The sequence below is a fragment of the Electrona antarctica genome, assembly GCF_951216825.1.
Source record: "Electrona antarctica genome assembly, chromosome: 17".
In the NCBI taxonomy this organism is placed as follows: Eukaryota; Metazoa; Chordata; class Actinopteri; order Myctophiformes; family Myctophidae; genus Electrona; species Electrona antarctica.
Window position 1 is genome coordinate 3,964,879 of NC_136798.1, and position 18,833 is coordinate 3,983,711.

Here is an 18,833-nt window from a genome sequence, read left to right on the forward strand (position 1 = left end):
ACTAGGGATGGAGCCCGAAAACCGGGTTCATTACAAACCCTGCCCCCCCCCCCCCCCCTCTCTCTCTCTCGGGTCCATTAAAAAACCCTGCCCCCCCCCCTCTCTCTCTCGGGTCCATTACAAACCCTGCCCCCCCCCTCTCTCTCTCGGGTCCATTACAAATCCTGCCCCCCCCCCCCCTCTCTCTCGGGTCCATTACAAACCCTGCCCCCCCCCCCCCCTCTCTCTCTCGGGTCCATTGCAAACCCTGCCCCCCCCCTCTCTCTCTCGGGTCCATTACAAACCCTGCCCCCCCCCCTCTCTCTCTCGGGTCCATTACAAACCCTGCCCCCCCCCCCCCCCCTCTCTCTCGGGTCCATTACAAACCCTGCCCCCCCCCCCCCCCCCCTCTCTCTCTCGGGTTCATTACAAACCCTGCCCCCCCCCCCCCTCTCTCTCTCGGGTCCATTACAAACCCGGACCCCCCCCCCCCCTCTCTCTCTCGGGTCCATTAGAAACCCTGCCCCCCCCTGCCCCTCTCTCTCGGGTCCATTACAAACCCTGCCCCCCCCCCCCCCCCCTCTCTCTCTCTCGGGTCCATTACAAATCCTGCCCCCCCCCCCCCCCTCTCTCTCTCGGGTCCATTAGAAACCCTGCCCCCCCCTGCCCCTCTCTCTCGGGTCCATTACAAATCCTGCCCCCCCCCCCCTCTCTCTCTCGGGTCCATTACAAACCCTGCCCCCCCCCCCCCCCCCCTCTCTCGGGTCCATTACAAACCCTGCCCCCCCCCCCCCCCCTCTCTCTCGGGTCCATTACAAACCCTGCCCCCCCCCCCCCCCTCTCTCTCGGGTCCATTACAAACCCGGACCCCCCCCCCCCTCTCTCTCTCGGGTCCATTAGAAACCCTGCCCCCCCCCTGCCCCTCTCTCTCGGGTCCATTACAAACCCTGCCCCCCCCCCCCCCCCCCCTCTCTCTCTCGGGTCCATTACAAATCCTGCCCCCCCCCCCCCCCCCTCTCTCTCGGGTCCATTACAAACCCGGTTCGGCATTTATCGAGACACGAGTATCAATAAGCGTTTATGATGTACATTGGGATTCTGAAAAAGGGGTGATCTACAGGTCGGCTATTTTATAGAAATTATACTAAAATATACAATTTAGAACATTTTACAAATCTTGTAAAGGGGTTTCTATAGCACCAAATAATTGCAGTGTAATAATATGCATGGCGTGTTATTGTTTGTTATTGTTTGTTATTGTTTGTTAATTGTTTGTTTGTTATTGTTACAAAGCATGATATACCTAATATTGTTTTGTAATTGTGGGGTTTCAGGACGAGAATATCATACCTGCTGATTATGACACATACGGCACATACGACAATGTCACATCCGACCCATACGACCCATACTTTGATAAAATCTACAAATCCATCAACATCATGGCCGTGTTCATCTACAGCCTGGTCTTTGTGCTCGGCGTGTCGGGGAACGGTGTGGTCATCTGGGCGACGGGCTTCAGGATGAAGAAAACCGTCAACACCGTCTGGTACCTCAACCTGGCTGTGGCCGACTTCCTGGTTACAGCCTTCCTGCCCCTGCAAATCACATGGAGCGCTCTGGAGGACAACTGGCCTTTTGGCTGGTTCATGTGCAAGATGGAAGATATGGTTTTCCACATGAACATGTACGCAAGCACCTACACCCTGGTGGTCATCAGTGTGGACAGATGTGTGTGTGTGGCGTGTCCACTGTGGGCCCGGTGCAGTGGTTACCGCACCGTCAGAAAGGCATCCTGGGTCAGTCTGGGTGTCTGGGTGATGGCCTTGGCTCCCTGCATCCCCAACTCCATCTTTAGGGACACACGGCTCTATGGTGATGATATGGTCAACTGCTACGACAACTATGCACTGGCCGCTAACTTCTATATGAGTACACCCGAAGAGGAGGAGTTGCATAAGTTTCGATATTGGGCCATGGTCATCACTCGCTTCCTGGTGGGTTTCGTGGTTCCTTTCTCCGTCATCGTCTCCTGCTATTCCGTCATCATCTACCGGCTCAGGAATAACCGCTCGCTGGCCAGCCAATCGGGTCGCCCCTTCAAAATCATAGCAACTGTTATTGCCGCGTTTTTCCTGTGCTGGCTCCCCTTTCACATCATACGTCTCATTTACTTAGTCAATTATCCAGTGTACAAATACGAACTGATCGGTCTTGTGATCAAGTTTGGGTTACCCATAACCTACGCCATGGCACTTGTCAACAGCTGCCTGAACCCGCTGCTGTACGTGTTCATGGGTCAGGATTTCAAGGACGTGTTCCGCAGTTCCATCCTGAAGGTTCTGGAGAAAGCCTTCGCTGAGGACACGCCTCAGACCGACACTTCCAGTTAGTTCCACAGACCCAGGCGTCACCCGCCAAATGATCGCTCTGTCTGAGACAGAGGGTAGCACCGGTCCGCCAGCAGCCACAGACTCTGTCTGAGATAGACTCGAAGACTCAAGCCACAATCCGTTTTTTATTTCTTATTTGTTTTTAACAGTATCTTTTGGAGGTTCTCTTTGACATGATGCATCTTTAATGTTTGAGTTATTTTGTTTCTCCCTGCTCTCCTCCTTATTTCTCCTCCATTTATGAAAAACAACAACACGATGGAGCTTTACGCAAAAATAATTATGCACCCAGTCAACCAGTGATGTGTTAATTAAGTTACATTTTTACACGTGTAAAAGATGTGTCTTTTTTTTGTACACACTGTCATATAAACAGTGGTGGAAGTAGCAATAACACAATCTAAAGATACTCTAAGGCCTCACTCACACGGTCGCAACAGATTGCTGCATGCTTGTTGTATACAAAGGGTGTGACACAGCTTGCCCCAATGCATTTCCAATGGGAGTCACATGGTTTGACACAACATTTGTGTTGTATGAGGGGGAGGGGCGCAGTCGAAACACAGCGTGTGACTTCCTGCAGGGGTGGACTGACTGGCCACAGGACGTACCAGACATACTGTATGCCCGGTGGGCCGACCCGCTAGTGGGCCAGTCTGGTCCAAATTCCGCGAAAATGTCCGGGACGATTTTTTGTCTCAGTCCAGCCCTGGGCACCTGCCCCCTCAGTGCTCTCTGCACGCCCTGGCAAGTCTAAATACTTACCTAATGTCAACAAAGTCCACACTCAGAGGGAGTTCAACAAACCACGTGCAACCCAGATTCGGCTCAAACAAGGGATTCAATTAATATGCCACTAAAATGTGGAATGCCCTACCAACAGCCATTAAGAAATGTGAATCCCTTGACTCCTCCAAAACCGCTCTCAAAGAGCACCTACTACGGACGGATGCAATTCGAAACTGGCCCCTGTAAAAAAAAAAAACTCAGATTCACCCCCACCCCATGATTCCTGTTTTTCATAGAAGTGTATATTTGTACGTCTTTAAATGTTCTGATGAATTAAAAATGGATGACCCTGAGTAGAGTCTTAGTCTTAGTGCTTTTCATGGTTTCGTCCTCAAAGTAGCAGTTTTTGTATTGACTTGTGCTTTCGTTTGAAGTGTACCCATTCTACATACTGTACTGTGAAATAAAGTTTTGCCTTTAAAATGGTTTTGTTGCAGGTATTGCATTGCATCTGTGTGTCATGTTCAACAGGATGTGGTCTATCTTATACTACAGCTTTGCATAATATTGAGTTTAAATTGTCATGTATGCATATCAGCTAGAGCAGGCACCAATAAGTTGAAAGTTCAAGTAATACCCGGTGCTAACAAACATTTCCTTCTGTGCCTTCCCTTGCCCTGGGAATGATATCACAGAAAGCAAAACAAAGGAATACCTTCAGCTATTATAACATGAATATTGTTGGCTTAATGATTCCGATGACCATTATGGGTTCCTGCTATACTGATCATTTGGAAGCTCCTATACTGCCATTCATTCAATAAACCTTACTTATTAATTACTTACTTTGCATCCAAGAAACAGTCCATCTGATTGGTTGTAGTTGTAGCCAAGTTCGTCTGCTGTTGCATGCCTTATATAACGTGCGTATCTCTCTTCAAAGCTTTGGAGTTACAGTACCGTACTTCATGTCTATGTAATGTACAGTATAAAAGATGTGACAGCAGCAAGGCAAATCCATGTGGCTTTACAAGTCACAGAGGTGATCTATTTCTCTCACAGCTGTCTCTATCCTGTATGTGTTACAGTATAGAGGAGAGGTTCAGGAGGAAACTCATGCTAGTGTGAATATTGTTGTATTAAAGACTGTACGAAAATATCACATTGTAAGACATCCTCGATTTTTGCTTGAATGATGACCTCCTTGTAAAATAAATGAACAGCAAGAGTATTATTAATGAATAAAACCAACAGATGTCAACAGCACATGCTTGGTTCACCTTAAAAGGACAACTTTAGTTTTTTTCAACCAAGGTTCATGTTTTAGGTTGTTAGAGAAATTATAATATTTTTTTTCATTCGCTGCTTTCTTTCGTTTTAGCGATTTTAGCTATTTTTGACAGGGGGGCGGGGGCATTCAAACATGGGGCTGAATACGTATTTTTTTTACAAAATTGTATGGCGATTTATTATTTTATTATTTACTATAGTCCTACTAGACCCCAAGAAATTACATCTGGCCACAAAAGATCACAGGATCTGCTGAATGTGAAGGAGGCCGACTGGGGGGAAGCCACATTGTGTGTCATAGGCTCAATATGTCAGTTTGACACATTCAGTAGATCCTGTGATCTTTTGTGACCAAATGTAATTTCTTGGGGTCTAGTAGGACTATAGTAAATAATAAAAAAAGAAATCGCTATAAAGATTTGTAAAGAAAATACATATTTAGCCCCATGTTCGAATGCCCCGCCCCCCTGTCACAAACAGCTAAAATCCCTAAAACGAAAGAAAGCAGCAAAAAATAATGTACACTCATCTTTTAATTTCTCTAACAACCTAAAACATGAACCTTGGTTGAAAAAAACTAAAGTTGTCCTTTAAATGGAAAATACATATTTTAACACAGCCTACAACTTCACCAAAAGACTTGGGTGGAGGAAGTGTTGTGCAAGGGGCGTGTGTGTGTGTGTGTGTGTGTGTGTGTGTGTGTGTGTGTGTGTGTGTGTGTGTGTGTGTGCTTCTATCTAAATGAAGTGCAAACGCTTCTCATTGAGCATATGTAGAGGTTGGCGACTGGTGTGTCGACACAGCACAGTCAAAAATGAATGTCACCACTGCCAGGTGAGACTTTTAACTTTTGTCTGACATACAATTTCACTAGGCCTGACCTTGATTAGTCGAATAGTCGTCTTCCAATCTCTTTTATTTATGGAATTGCTTAGATGTGTTGGTTTTAGAATTGTGAAATATTTATATATTTTTTAAATGTATAGGAAAATAAATTTGGATTTTTTTTTCCTGGGGTTGTGACCCATGAAAATCGGTCCGTGACTCACAAATGGGTCCCGACTCATTGAATTGACAGGATCTGAAATTAGAAAAGCAGAACACCCTCAATCTCTCCCATAGTAATTACACTACACTGTTTCATGTTTTATGTGCATCTAGCTCATGCATGTCTCCCTGAAAACATAAACCCTTTCATGACTTTATCACATTTTGCAAACAGTATACTTAGATCTCTCTCTGCTGTATGTCACAACATATACCAATCTAGAGACTCTTGAAGCACAAAACGTAATATGTTCTACACAGGACTAAGATGCTGTTGTTTTTCTTTCAAAAATGGATCTAATATAGCCTACTGCATCATTATAAACATGCACCTAATCCCTACTCTTATCCTGCAATTTATTTTTCAGCTCACCTGAAACTACAGAGTTCGAGTACGAGCCGTACGACAATGAAAATGGAGCTGGAAACGTGTGTGAATATGAACAACATGGGATCTCCTTTCTCCCAGTGATCTATTCTCTGTTCTTCGTCGTGGGTCTTCTGGGGAACGTGCTCGTCCTCTGGGTCATCATCTTCGGGGTGAAGCTCCGTAGCATGAGCGACGTGTGCCTCCTCAACCTGGCCATCGCTGACCTTCTCCTGGTGTGCTCCCTTCCCTTCCTCGCCCACCAAGCCCGGGATCAGTGGGCGTTTGGCGACGCCATGTGCAAGATGGTCCTCGGTGCTTACCACATTGGCTTTTACTGCGGCATCTTCTTCATCATCCTGATGAGCATCGATCGCTACCTGGCTATAGTGCATGCGGTTTATGCAATGAAAGCACGAACACTCACCTTTGGAATGATCGCAGCTGCCGTTACATGGTTTGCCGGTTTTCTCGCCTCTTTTCCAGATATCATTTTTCTAAAGGTAGAGACGGACCGAAGTTCACAGAAGTCCATCTGTGGTGCTTCCTTAGTGAATGAAACCGCAACAGGCAACAGGCACTTCTGGACTATCTTTGGCCTTTTCAAAATGAACATCCTTGGCTTACTGATTCCAATGACCATTATGTGTTTCTGTTACGCCCAGATCATTTGGAAGCTCCTACACACCCAGTCATCCAAGAAACAGTCCATCCGCTTAGTCCTCATAGTCGTGGCCGTGTATTTCTGCTGCTGGATGCCTTACAGCCTCGCCTCATTCTTCAGAGCATTGGAGTTAATCAAGGTTCTTCATTCCTGTCGAATCAGCAATGACATCAGATTGGCTCTACAAGTCACCCAGGCCATCGCGTATTCTCACAGCTGTCTCAACCCCATCCTGTATGTGTTTGTAGGAGAGAGGTTCAGGAAGAACCTCCTGCGTTTGATGAGCAGGGCTCCATGTAGGGTGTGTCGGGTCATGAAGACCCTCATTCCTTCAGACAGAGGCAGGATGAGCTCTACTTATTCAACAAGTACCACTGGCGATGAAAGGTCCAATGCTATATGAAGTGCCAGTGGAAAGGCGGTGTTGTGTAGTCGCAGTGTTAATGTTGGTGTGTGTGTGTGTGTGTGTGTGTGTGTGTGTGTGTGTGTGTGTGTGTCAGTGTGGTTATAATGTGGCTATCCCCAATGTTTGCATTGTAGGGATAGGGACACGTGCATGCTTGTATATTAAATGAATGTAATTGCTTCGTGTTGTGCATTGATCGTGCGTAGAGATACATCTATAGACTATGCATTATCTGATGTCACCACAACATTTACAGTACCATCCATTGTTTAATGTTATTTTACTGTCTCCAATGACATGGGCCAAGTTACTGTGGAACATCTTGCTCCATTAAGACATCCAATGTACTACATTTCTGATGGTATATGGCACGAGGGACCTCCACAAAAATCGTGTCACATGTGCCCTTTTATGGGGGCACGCATTACCCTGACATCCCGTTTGTCTGACTACGCGGCCGCTTAGGACTCGCCCGTGGCTTCCCCGTGTGGTTAGGACTAGGGTTTGGGGAAAGGGTTAGTATGGTGCCGGAATTATTGGGATTTATGGGTGTCGGGTTATTGGGACGTGGGACTGACGTTATACGCACCCTTGGGCACCTGCAGGGGTGGACTGACTGGCCACAGGACGTACCAGACATACTGTATGCCCGGTGGGCCGACCCGCCAGTGGGCCAGTCTGGTCCAAATTCCGCAAAAATGTCCGGGATGATTCTTTTGTTTCAGTCCAGCCCTGGGCACCTGCCCCCTCAGTGCTCTCTGCACGCCCTGGCAATACTTACCTAATGTCAACAAAGTCCACACTCAGAGGGAGTTCAACAAACCACGTGCAACCCAGATTCGGCTCAAACAAGGGATTCAATTCATTTCGCTCCTATGCCACTAAAATGTGGAATGCCCTACCAACAGCCATTAAGAAATGTGAATCCCTTGACTCCTCCAAAACCGCTCTCAAAGAGCACCTACTACGGACGGATGCAATTTGAAACTGGCCCCTGTAAAAAAAAAACTCAGATTCACCCCCACCCCATGATTCCTGTTTTTCATAGAAGTGTATATTTGTACTTTAAATGTTTAAATGTTCTGATGAATTAAAAATGGATGACCCTGAGTAGAGTCTTAGTCTTAGTGCTTTTCATGGTTTCGTCCTCAAAGTAGCAGTTTTTGTATTGACTTGTGCTTTCGTTTGAAGTGTACGTGTACCCATTCTATACTGTACTGTGAAATAAAGTTTTGCCTTTAAAATGGTTTTGTTGCAGGTATTGCATTGCATCTGTGTGTCATGTTCAACAGGATGTGGTCTATCTTATACTACAGCTTTGCATAATATTGAGTTTAAATTGTCATGTATGCATATCAGCTAGAGCAGGCACCAATAAGTTGAAAGTTCAAGTAATACCCGGTGCTAACAAACATTTCCTTCTGTGCCTTCCCTTACCCTGGGAATGATATCACAGAAAGCAAAACAAAGGAATACCTTCAGCTATTATAACATGAATATTGTTGGCTTAATGATTCCGATGAACATTATGGGTTCCTGCTATACACGCCCTGATCATTTGGAAGCTCCTATACTGCCATTCATTCAATAAACCTTACTTATTAATTACTTACTTTGCATCCAAGAAACAGTCCATCTGATTGGTTGTAGTTGTAGCCAAGTTCGTCTGCTGTTGCATGCCTTATATAACGTGCGTATCTCTCTTCAAAGCTTTGGAGTTACAGTACCGTACTTCATGTCTATGTAATGTACAGTATAAAAGATGTGACAGCAGCAAGGCAAATCCATGTGGCTTTACAAGTCACAGAGGTGATCTATTTCTCTCACAGCTGTCTCTATCCTGTATGTGTTACAGTATAGAGGAGAGGTTCAGGAGGAAACTCATGCTAGTGTGAATATTGTTGTATTAAAGACTGTACGAAAATATCACATTGTAAGACATCCTCGATTTTTGCTTGAATGATGACCTCCTTGTAAAATAAATGAACAGCAAGAGTATTATTAATGAATAAAACCAACAGATGTCAACAGCACATGCTTGGTTCACCTTAAAGGACAACTTTAGTTTTTTTCAACCAAGGTTCATGTTTTAGGTTGTTAGAGAAATTAAAATATTTTTCTTTCATTCGCTGCTTTCTTTTGTTTTAGCGGTTTTAGCTATTTTTGACAGGGGGGCGGGGGCATTCGAACATGGGGCTAAATACGTCTTTTTTTTACAAAATTGTATGGCGATTTATTATTTTATTATTTACTATAGTCCTACTAGACCCCAAGAAATTACATCTGGCCACAAAAGATCACAGGATCTACTGAATGTGAAGGAGGCCGACTGGGGGGAAGCCACATTGTGTGTCATAGGCTCAATATGTCAGTTTGACACATACAGGAGATCCCGTGATCTTTTGTGACCAAATAATTTCTTGGGGTCTAGTAGGACTATAGTAAATAATAATAAAAGAAATCGCTATAAAAATTTGTAAAGAAAATACATATTTAGCCCCATGTTCGAATGCCCCGCCCCCCTATCAAAAACAGCTAAAATCCCTAAAACGAAAGAAAGCAGCAAAAAAAATTTACACTCATCTTTTAATTTCTCTAACAACCTAAAACATGAACCTTGGTTGAAAAAAACTAAAGTTGTCCTTATTTTAACACAGCCTACAACTTCACCAAAAGACTTGGGTGGAGGAAGTGTTGTGCAAGGGGCGGGTGTGTGTGTGTGTGTGTGTGTGTGTGTGTGTGTGTGTGTGTGTGTGTGTGTGTGTGTGTGCTTCTATCTAAATTAAGTGCAAACGCTTCTCATTGAGCATATGTAGAGGTTGGCGACTGGTGTGTCGACACAGCACAGTCAAAAATGAATGTCACCACTGCCAGGTGAGACTTTTAACTTTTGTCTGACATACAATTTCACTAGGCCTGACCTTGATTAGTCGAATAGTCGTCTTCCAATCTCTTTTATTTATGGAATTGCTTAGATTGGTTTTAGAATTGTGAAATATTTATATATTTTTTAAATGTATAGGAAAATAAATTTGGATTTTTTTTCCTGGGGTTGTGACCCATGAAAATCGGTCCGTGACTCACAAATGGGTCCCGACTCATTGAATTTACAGGATCTGAAATTAGAAAAGCAGAACACCCTCAATCTCTCCCATAGTAATTACACTACACTGTTTCATGTTTTATGTGCATCTAGCTCATGCATGTCTCCCTGAAAACATAAACCCTTTCATGACTTTATCACATTTTGCAAACAGTATACTTAGATCTCTCTCTGCTGTATGTCACAACATATAGCAATCTAGAGACTCTTGAAGCACAAAACGTAATATGTTCTAGGACTAAGATGCTGTTGTTTTTCTTTCAAAAATGGATCTAATATAGCCTACTGCATCATTATAAACATGCACCTAATCCCTACTCTTATCCTGCAATTTATTTTTCAGCTCACCTGAAACTACTGACTACGTCTACGAGTCGTACGAGGTCAACGAGGAAGGAAACGCTCCATGTGAATATGAACAACATGGGATCTCCTTTCTCCCAGTGATCTATTCTCTGTTCTTCGTCGTGGGTCTTCTGGGGAACGTGCTCGTCCTCTGGGTCATCATCTTCGGGGTGAAGCTCCGTAGCATGAGCGACGTGTGCCTCCTCAACCTGGCCATCGCTGACCTTCTCCTGGTGTGCTCCCTTCCCTTCCTCGCCCACCAAGCCCGGGATCAGTGGGCGTTTGGCGACGCCATGTGCAAGATGGTCCTCGGTGCTTACCACATTGGCTTTTACTGCGGCATCTTCTTCATCATCCTGATGAGCATCGATCGCTACCTGGCTATAGTGCATGCGGTTTATGCAATGAAAGCACGAACACTCACCTTTGGAATGATCGCAGCTGCCGTTACATGGTTTGCCGGTTTTCTCGCCTCTTTTCCAGATATCATTTTTCTAAAGGTAGAGACGGACCGAAGTTCACAGAAGTCCATCTGCGGTGCTTCCTTAGTGAATGAAACCGCAACAGGCAACAGGCACTTCTGGACTATCTTTGGCCTTTTCAAAATGAACATCCTTGGCTTACTGATTCCAATGACCATTATGTGTTTCTGTTACGCCCAGATCATTTGGAAGCTCCTACACACCCAGTCATCCAAGAAACAGTCCATCCGCTTAGTCCTCGTAGTCGTGGCCGTTTATTTCTGCTGCTGGATGCCTTACAGCCTCGCCTCACTCTTCAGAGCATTGGAGTTACTCCAGGTTTTTCATGTCTCTACACTTTGTCGCCTCAGCAACGGAATCAGATTGGCTCTACAAGTCACCCAGGCCATCGCGTATTCTCACAGCTGTCTCAACCCCATCCTGTATGTGTTTGTAGGAGAGAGGTTCAGGAAGAACCTCCTGCGTTTGATGAGCAGGGCTCCATGTAGGGTGTGTCGGGTCATGAAGACCCTCATTCCTTCAGACAGAGGCAGGATGAGCTCTACTTATTCAACAAGTACCACTGGCGATGAAAGGTCCAATGCTATATGAAGTGCCAGTGGAAAGGCGGTGTTGTGTAGTCGCAGTGTTAATGTTGGTGTGTGTGTGTGTGTGTGTGTGTGTGTGTGTGTGTGTGTGTGTGTGTGTGTGTGTGTGTGTGTGTGTGTGTGTGTGTGTGTGTGTGTGTGTGTGTGTGTGTGTGTGTGTGTGTGTGTGTGTGTGTGTGTGTGTGTGTGTGTGTGTGTGTGTGCGTGTGAGTGAATCCCTTGACTCCTCCAAAACCACTCTCAAAGAGCACCTGCTACTACGGACGGATGCAATTCGAAACTGGCCCCCGTAAAAATAAAAATAAACGTCAGAGTCACCCCGTTTTTTCCTGTTTTTCATAGAAGTGTATATTTGTACATCTTTAAATGTTCTGATTAATTTAAAATGGATGACCCTGAGTAGACAAGACTTAGTGCTTTTCATGGTTTCGTTCTCAAAGTAGCAGTTTTTGTATTGACTTGTGCTTTCGTTTGAAGTGTACGTGTACCCATTCTACATACTGTACTGTGAAATAAAGTTTTGCCTTTAAAATGGTTTTGTTGCAGGTATTGCATTGCATCTGTGTGTGTGTGGACTGGCCTTAAATACATGTCATGTTCAACAGGATGTGGTCTATCTTACACTACAGCTTTGCACAATGTTGAGTTTAAATTGTCATGTATGCATATTAGCTAGAGCAGCTGGTTTCTCAACGTTTTTGGTTGGGGGAAATGCTTTGGCCATCTCGCAACAACCTTCTTCCACATGGTCATAATATATGTTGTTAAAGATGGTGCCTCTTTAGGCTGGACTAGGGCTGTGTGACTGCTTTAACATTATTTAATATTTTTTTATGGACATTTTCAGGATCAAATCAAATCCATAATTATCCTTCTGTGTAAATACCATTTTTGTGTTTATTATATATTATATAAATGTCTATTAAAATGAAAATATTAAGAAAAATGGTGGTCTCTTTTTTTTTTTTTTTTGCCTTTATTTTGCCTGTTTCCTGTCTGGGTCTAGCCTTTTAGCTTGGGTGTGGTACATCCAGAAAGAAGAAGTGAAATCCACGGCCGATTGACAGGTATACAAAATGGATGGAGGTCCCACGCCACGATGATAAAGCATGAGGCGAGAACAACATCTATTTCCCCATCTATGTCCATGCTGCACCGCACAAACAGACCCTAACAACATCTATTTCCCCATCTATGTCCATGCTGCACCGCACAAACAGACCCTAACAACATCTATTTCCCCATCTATGTCCATGCTGCACAGCACAAACAGACCCTAACTAACGAGAACAACATCTATTTCCCCATCTATGTCCATGCTGCACAGCACAAACAGACCATAACTTTTAAAGTTTTGGTAACCTTTATAGGTCCCCGGCTGCTGCAGGTAGATTACTTGGATTGGATGATACCATTCACACAACATAAATCTAAACCACATACCTGTAGATGTAAAATAAATACATGGTGTACTGTACCATGCATAAATGAAAGAAATGTTCACTTAAAAACATCACCATAATACATGCATACAGTATGTCTGCTGTCGAGAAGAAACCACCTAACTCCAAAAGGAAATGGAAATTAAGAAAACCATATATATTTTTGAAAAATTACTTGAAAGCCGTATGGATACGCTGTCAAGGTGCACTACTAGACTATTATATCAGACTATACAAGTATTATACATGGTAGCAGGTTTGGTTGTCGACTGTCGAGTAACCATGTATTTATTTATCATTTTTAACTTAAAGGGGCATTCCACTCATTTTCAACATTTTACTATGTCATTAATATACCTTATCATTAACATGGTGAAACACATCACCATGTTAATGATTTTTTTTATAATTACAGTTCTAGGAAGCACAGAATGGGGGGACTTTTTTTTATTATTTCCCAACAGCTCTATGGTATATTAATGACATAGTAAAATGTTGAAAATGGGTGGTTTTCCCCTTTAAGCGCACTCTTGTAAAGCTGTTATCTGTGGGTTTGAGAAACATCACACCTGTGCAAGAGCAGTGTGTGAAGCAGCTAGTGATTACTATCTATGCTGTTTCCTCATGTTATTAGCTAGCCAGGAAACCTTGTGGTTACTAACATCCTCTTAGCTGTGATGAGGCAGGCATCTTCTTTAACTTTGAGTATAGCTTCTCAAAAAAATGTCTTTTTTTTAACCTCAAGGCATTGCAGTCTCGCTTTAGAGCCGCACACACATATACAGCCTAACTGAGAAAGTGAAAAATAAACTGATAAATATAATGAATAATAAGCTATTCAATTTAAATTAATGAAGCAAGGGAACTAAATTAACTTAGAAACGTTTTACAATAGGTACTAGGTTAATTAAAGTTAATAATTATGTTCATTTATATTTGTTGGAGCCATTCATGGTGTTTTCCTATTCTAAGATTGATTGATTGAAACCTTATTTCAGGGGAATCCAAGTGAGACCACAGGTTCTCTTTTTCAATGGCGCCCTCAGTACACCGACAATTCGGCCGTCCGGTGGGGAGTTCCCTATTTACTGTTTTATTCCTCTGAAGGCGAGGTGCGGACACGCATAAAATAGAGCACTTGCGTGAAAGAAAGACTCACGCCACACAGGACAGTTGATGCCTTAGTGGTGGTGGTCATGTCACATATACCAATACCACTAGCTAGCCTCTGGTCCATAGCCTCCTGCACTTTACTGCTGTTGCATTGAGGCTGGCTATGCGACCGTTCTATTTCCTGGCTCGCATGAAACAGGGAACAACCTCTCCTCTGTTACGAAAATAAAAAGAACGATTCACCTACTCACCATACCAATACAAAGGCTGGTTGTGTCATTAGAAAGCCTACTTTCCTTAGTGGAAGCAAGGGATTTTTTTTCACTGGAGGAAAAATATTCTCTATGCAGTTTTTCTCTGGGCAATATCGATAGAGGTGGAAAACAAATCCCTTTTTGGCCAAAAAGTAGGCCTACCTTTTATACGTGTGGTGGGGGGCTCAGAGTGCTTCCACTAAGGGAAGTAGGCTTTCTAATGACACAACCCGCCTATGTATTGGTGAGAAGCAAAGACGTTATTTTGATTTACGCTAAAGACGAGAGGCTGGTCTGCATTTATGCGAGCCCCGGAAGCCATCGGTAACATAGCTCTAAATGCAACGGCATTAGAGCTGGACCAGAGCTATAATCTGATTAAATAGACAAACTGCTTTTATAAACATTCCTAAGCAGGCTATAAAACTGTCTGTGTGCTGACAGTTGGTGCTGCTACTATTATTAACATCTTATAAGGAAAAGCTGTTGGGTTGTTACAAAGACCTTGATATAAAGCGTTACTTATGTGAACTGTTGTTGTTGTTTGTCCCACCCAGGTAATGCCCAATTTATGTTTTTAACAAAGCTGACAGCCCACCGAGCATGCAGGCCCCAAAGACTCCACACAACAGAGGCAAACACACACAAGGAAGGTATTTTTGTTTTTGTTTTTTTATCCTTTATTTATCCAGGGTAGTAGACACACACACACACACACACACACACACACACACACACACACACACACACACACACACCCTTTTAGGCCAGCGCTGCCTTTCTATAGTGCAGCAGCACCACCCTATGGTCACGCAGGTGCTACTACAGTACATTACAAAATACTGTCCAAAAATACAGCTCACTCATGCCACTAAAATAAATATATCCAGTCCTCTGTCGTTCCACCACCAAGCACAATTCTGGACTTACCATTGGGCTAGGGTGGGCTACAGCCCGGGGGCCCCCACCCCCCACCCCCACCCCAAAAAAAAAAAAAGTTCAAGTGAGATTTATGTTTAGTTATTGTACATTTAGAATTACAGTATGGTTAAAACATTGAGAGCTTCTGCTCAGACAGTGACGCTTGTGTTGTGGGGTAGCTGTGGAAACCCCTGCCAATGTCATGTCGCTGTGCATGGCAGCCTGCATTCAGCGACTAGTCTGTCTGTCTGTCTGCCTGCCTTTCTCTTTTGAGGGGGCTGGGTACCCCAAAATGACAGCGAAATTAGAACAAAATATGGCAATTTTTTTCCGGCCGTGCGACCAAAATGCCCAGGGGGGCCCTGAAATTTTGTCTAGCCCGGGGGCCCTTGGGAGGGTAAATCCGGCCCTTAAGTGGAGTCCCCCGGAACCCACTTTGGGAACTACCCCCAGGGGTCCTTGAGGGAGTTCCAGGGGGTCCCCACGCAGCTAAATGATAGTTTGGAACCAAATGGACCCTTATGGGTCTGTAACTCTGTAGTTACAGACCCACTCTCAGAGTTAAATTAACATTGATTATACAATATAAATTGGGATCCCAGAGATAGAAATGCCATTAAATGGGGGTCCGTAGACTAATGCATGTCAAACTGGGGGTCCTTGGTCTCTTATGGGGGTCCCTGGAATATCTTTTCAAATGGGGGTCCACGGGCTAATTAGTGTCAATGTGGGGGTCCTTGACGTGAAAATGTTTGGGAACCTTGTCCATGGAAAGACAGAAAGGACAGACCACCCATGACACTGGTCCTGTCTGTCTGTCTTGTTGAGTTGGATGGAAAGCAGGGTCATGACCAGGCTCCTATTCCCTGCTGCAGCATTGTTGCTATGTCTCCTTAAAAGGCCACCCGGCAGCATTCTGGAAATTAAGTGCTTCCCAACGCGTGAATTCCCCTCTGTATGTTTACATCCACATCCAACGCTATGGCCATGTCTTTCTGAGCACAAATATAACACTTTGACCCATTTTGACCTGAGATCAGATTCTATAAATGTCTTCTACATCCTGACAGTTTTCTGAAAAAGCTATGTTTCTATGTCAGTGGTTCTTCGATTTAAAAAAAATAGCAGACCTACAAGCTCGTAGCGCGCCACTCGGTGGCGCGCTATGAGCTTGTAGATCTGCTATTGTTCAATAGCTAAAGCATAACATAATGCTAACACCAAAAGGGGTTCCCGCCCAAAATGGGTTAACCGCCTAAACCCTATTTTATATGTTGGATATTTTATACTGTGTCACGCTGCAACACGCTGTGAGCTTGTAGAGTTTCAGTGCATGGCACTGCATGGCGTGCAGCTATAAGTATACAGCAAATCAATGGTTTCTGGAACAGGGCCTTATGGGGTCGTGTCAGACACCGCACACGCCAATAAGTTGCTTGGTTGTGCTACGCCCACTTGCAATTTTCTGAATTATTGCATATTAAGTTAATAAATAGTAACCAGGCCTACAAATTACAATCCTATGAGTATTTAGTATACAACATAGTATTTTAAACCGAAATTTAGTTTATTAACAAGCATTCATGTAAGCTCGAAAAACAGATTAACGGACAGACATGCCGAATGCCTTAAAAATACTAATAGTCGCGTCACAGTTAAAAAAAAGCTTGAAGGAACAGATTGACCTGTGGTTGGCCAGTCCGTTGTTAGGTCAACTGACCAATGCTGCCGTAACTTCATAGCTCTGTCAGTCAGGGCGCAAGCACACCTTCGCTGCATCAAAAGAAGGCCTCCTCCAGGCGTCTCTTCGTCTGCGTTTTTAAACGGCTAGTGGATGGAAATGACGCCCGTACGCAGCTTCAACTTGTAGCGTCGGCAAAAAAACGGAAACGCCTTTCCGACGCTACAAGTTGAGCGTCATTTCCATCCACCAGCTGTCGAAAAACCAGGAAGAGATGCCTGGACTAGGCGTCTTCTTGCCGCCTCTTGGCACGTATATATGTGCCCGCTCCCACAATAAGTCAGCATCTGGGCTTCTGGGGGCTGGCCTCAGCGCTGCGGCGGCCCAGACAAAAAAAAAGGTCCTAACAGTTAAAACGGAGTGTTGTTTAGAAGAGCGAACAAGGAAGTTCCATTAAACAACGTTTGTGAATGCTCGGTCAAACTACAAATTGCAGTCAGCAGTGGCACTACTAGTACTAGTGTGCATATAGGCTACAGTAATTCTGCCGACTAAGCTTATGCAACGTCATCATTAACACCACATTTCATGAAAATCCAGTCTATCTTTTCTTTCTAGGACAGCCTATAAGTTATTTTGCAAACAAATCAGTATAGTATTTCACTTCAGGTATGTGAGCTTGTGTGTGCATGTGTCAACTTGTGTTTGTGTGTGTGTGTGTGTGTGTGTGTGTGTGTGTGTGTGTGTGTGTGTGTGTGTGTGTGTGTGTGTGTGTGTGTGTGTGTGTGTGTGTGTGCGTGCGTGCGTGCGTGCGTGCGTGCGTGCGTGCGTGCGTGCGTGCGTGCGTGCGTGCGTGCGTGCGTGCGTGCGTGCGTGCGTGCGTGCGTGCGTGCGTGCGTGCGTGCGTGCGTGCGTGCGTGCGTGCGTGCGTGCGTGCGTGCGTGCGTGCGTGCGTGCGTGCGTGCGTGCGTGCGTGCGACACTGTGTGTCACCTATGTGTTTAAACCAGCCTCTGGGCGTGGATGGGTGTGTTCTCAGCATGGCAAGTGAAAAGCTCTCCAAGTGAAAACATGGTGAATGAGAGTGCAGTCAGTGTACAGTACACTAACCAGAGAGAACCTCGAAAACTGCACTTGGACACAAATGTGTCAGGGAAAACAACACAATTGCTTTAATATACAGATCTTAAACAGAGAGGCCATTTGGCGTGTATGTTGTGACGGCTGCCTTCAGTTTAGTATACAGTACAAGGCATGCTTCCATGGAGGACCTACAGTAGCAGAGACTGAGTCGTTAGTCTCCCAGTGAGAGACTAGATGGCGTCCAGCAGACTGAGTTGTTAGTCTCCCAGTGAGAGACTAGATGGCGTCCAGCAGAGCGGTGGATGAGTTGTTAGTCTCCCAGTGAGAGACTAGATGGCGTCCAGCAGAGACTGAGTCGTTAGTCTCCCAGTGAGAGACTAGATGGCGTCCAGCAGAGCGGAGGATGAGTGCCCTTTGGACGATGATGGAGACATTCCACCGGACATTGAAAACATGCACATGCTCCTACAAGGTCAGTCAGTCCATGTATAGAGTAGACCTACTGTAAGTCCATTGCTGTGCTCAATGAAGCTTATTGGTTCATTTATTCTCCGTATATATATATGATGCTGTCGGTTCCCGTGAGTAGAACTGATATTTTTGGTGTACGACAGTGGTAGAAGTGAGGAGGTTGTATTTTTTTTATTTATTAATTGTGGCTCTTCTTCTTGCAAACACCATGTGGTGTGATGTTCTCTTATGGGGGTCCCTGCATGGCATGTATTTTCAAATGGTGGTCCGCGGGCTAATTTGTGTGGATTTGGGGCGTCCTTGATATGAAAGCGTTTGGGAACCACTGGCCTACACAGTATATGTTGACAGGGGTCCCCCAAGAGTCCCCCATTCCTTTTTTTCCCTATTACACCACTCTTCACCAAAAATAGCCAATGTACAAGCTCATAATGCATCGCATTGCGATACATTGAGAGCTTGTACATCTGCTATTAT

The 18,833-nt window shown here is 44.6% G+C and overlaps 3 protein-coding genes across 3 annotated transcripts; all 3 read left to right on the forward strand.

The window, feature by feature from the left end:
• Window positions 1-1,421: 1,421 nt before the first annotated feature.
• On the forward strand, window positions 1,422-2,372 carry LOC306940566 (chemerin-like receptor 1; the record flags this gene model as incomplete). The annotated part of the gene is made up of 1 exon (XM_079525664.1): window positions 1,422-2,372. One exon carries the CDS (start codon window positions 1,422-1,424, stop codon window positions 2,370-2,372), a length of 951 nt encoding a protein of 316 aa, XP_079381790.1.
• Window positions 2,373-5,166: 2,794 nt separating this feature from the next.
• LOC306940567 (C-C chemokine receptor type 5-like) lies at window positions 5,167-6,872 on the forward strand (the record flags this gene model as incomplete). Its single annotated transcript, XM_079525665.1, has 2 exons — window positions 5,167-5,225; window positions 5,807-6,872. Exons 1-2 carry the CDS (start codon window positions 5,206-5,208, stop codon window positions 6,870-6,872), a joined length of 1,086 nt encoding a protein of 361 aa, XP_079381791.1. The 5' UTR covers window positions 5,167-5,205.
• Window positions 6,873-9,729: 2,857 nt separating this feature from the next.
• Window positions 9,730-11,592, forward strand: LOC306940568 (C-C chemokine receptor type 5-like; the record flags this gene model as incomplete). The annotated part of the gene is made up of 2 exons (XM_079525666.1): window positions 9,730-9,749; window positions 10,322-11,592. The coding sequence occupies 2 exons, from the start codon at window positions 9,730-9,732 to the stop codon at window positions 11,394-11,396; spliced, it is 1,095 nt and encodes a 364-aa protein (XP_079381792.1). The 3' UTR covers window positions 11,397-11,592.
• Between the last annotated feature and the right edge of the window lie 7,241 nt (window positions 11,593-18,833).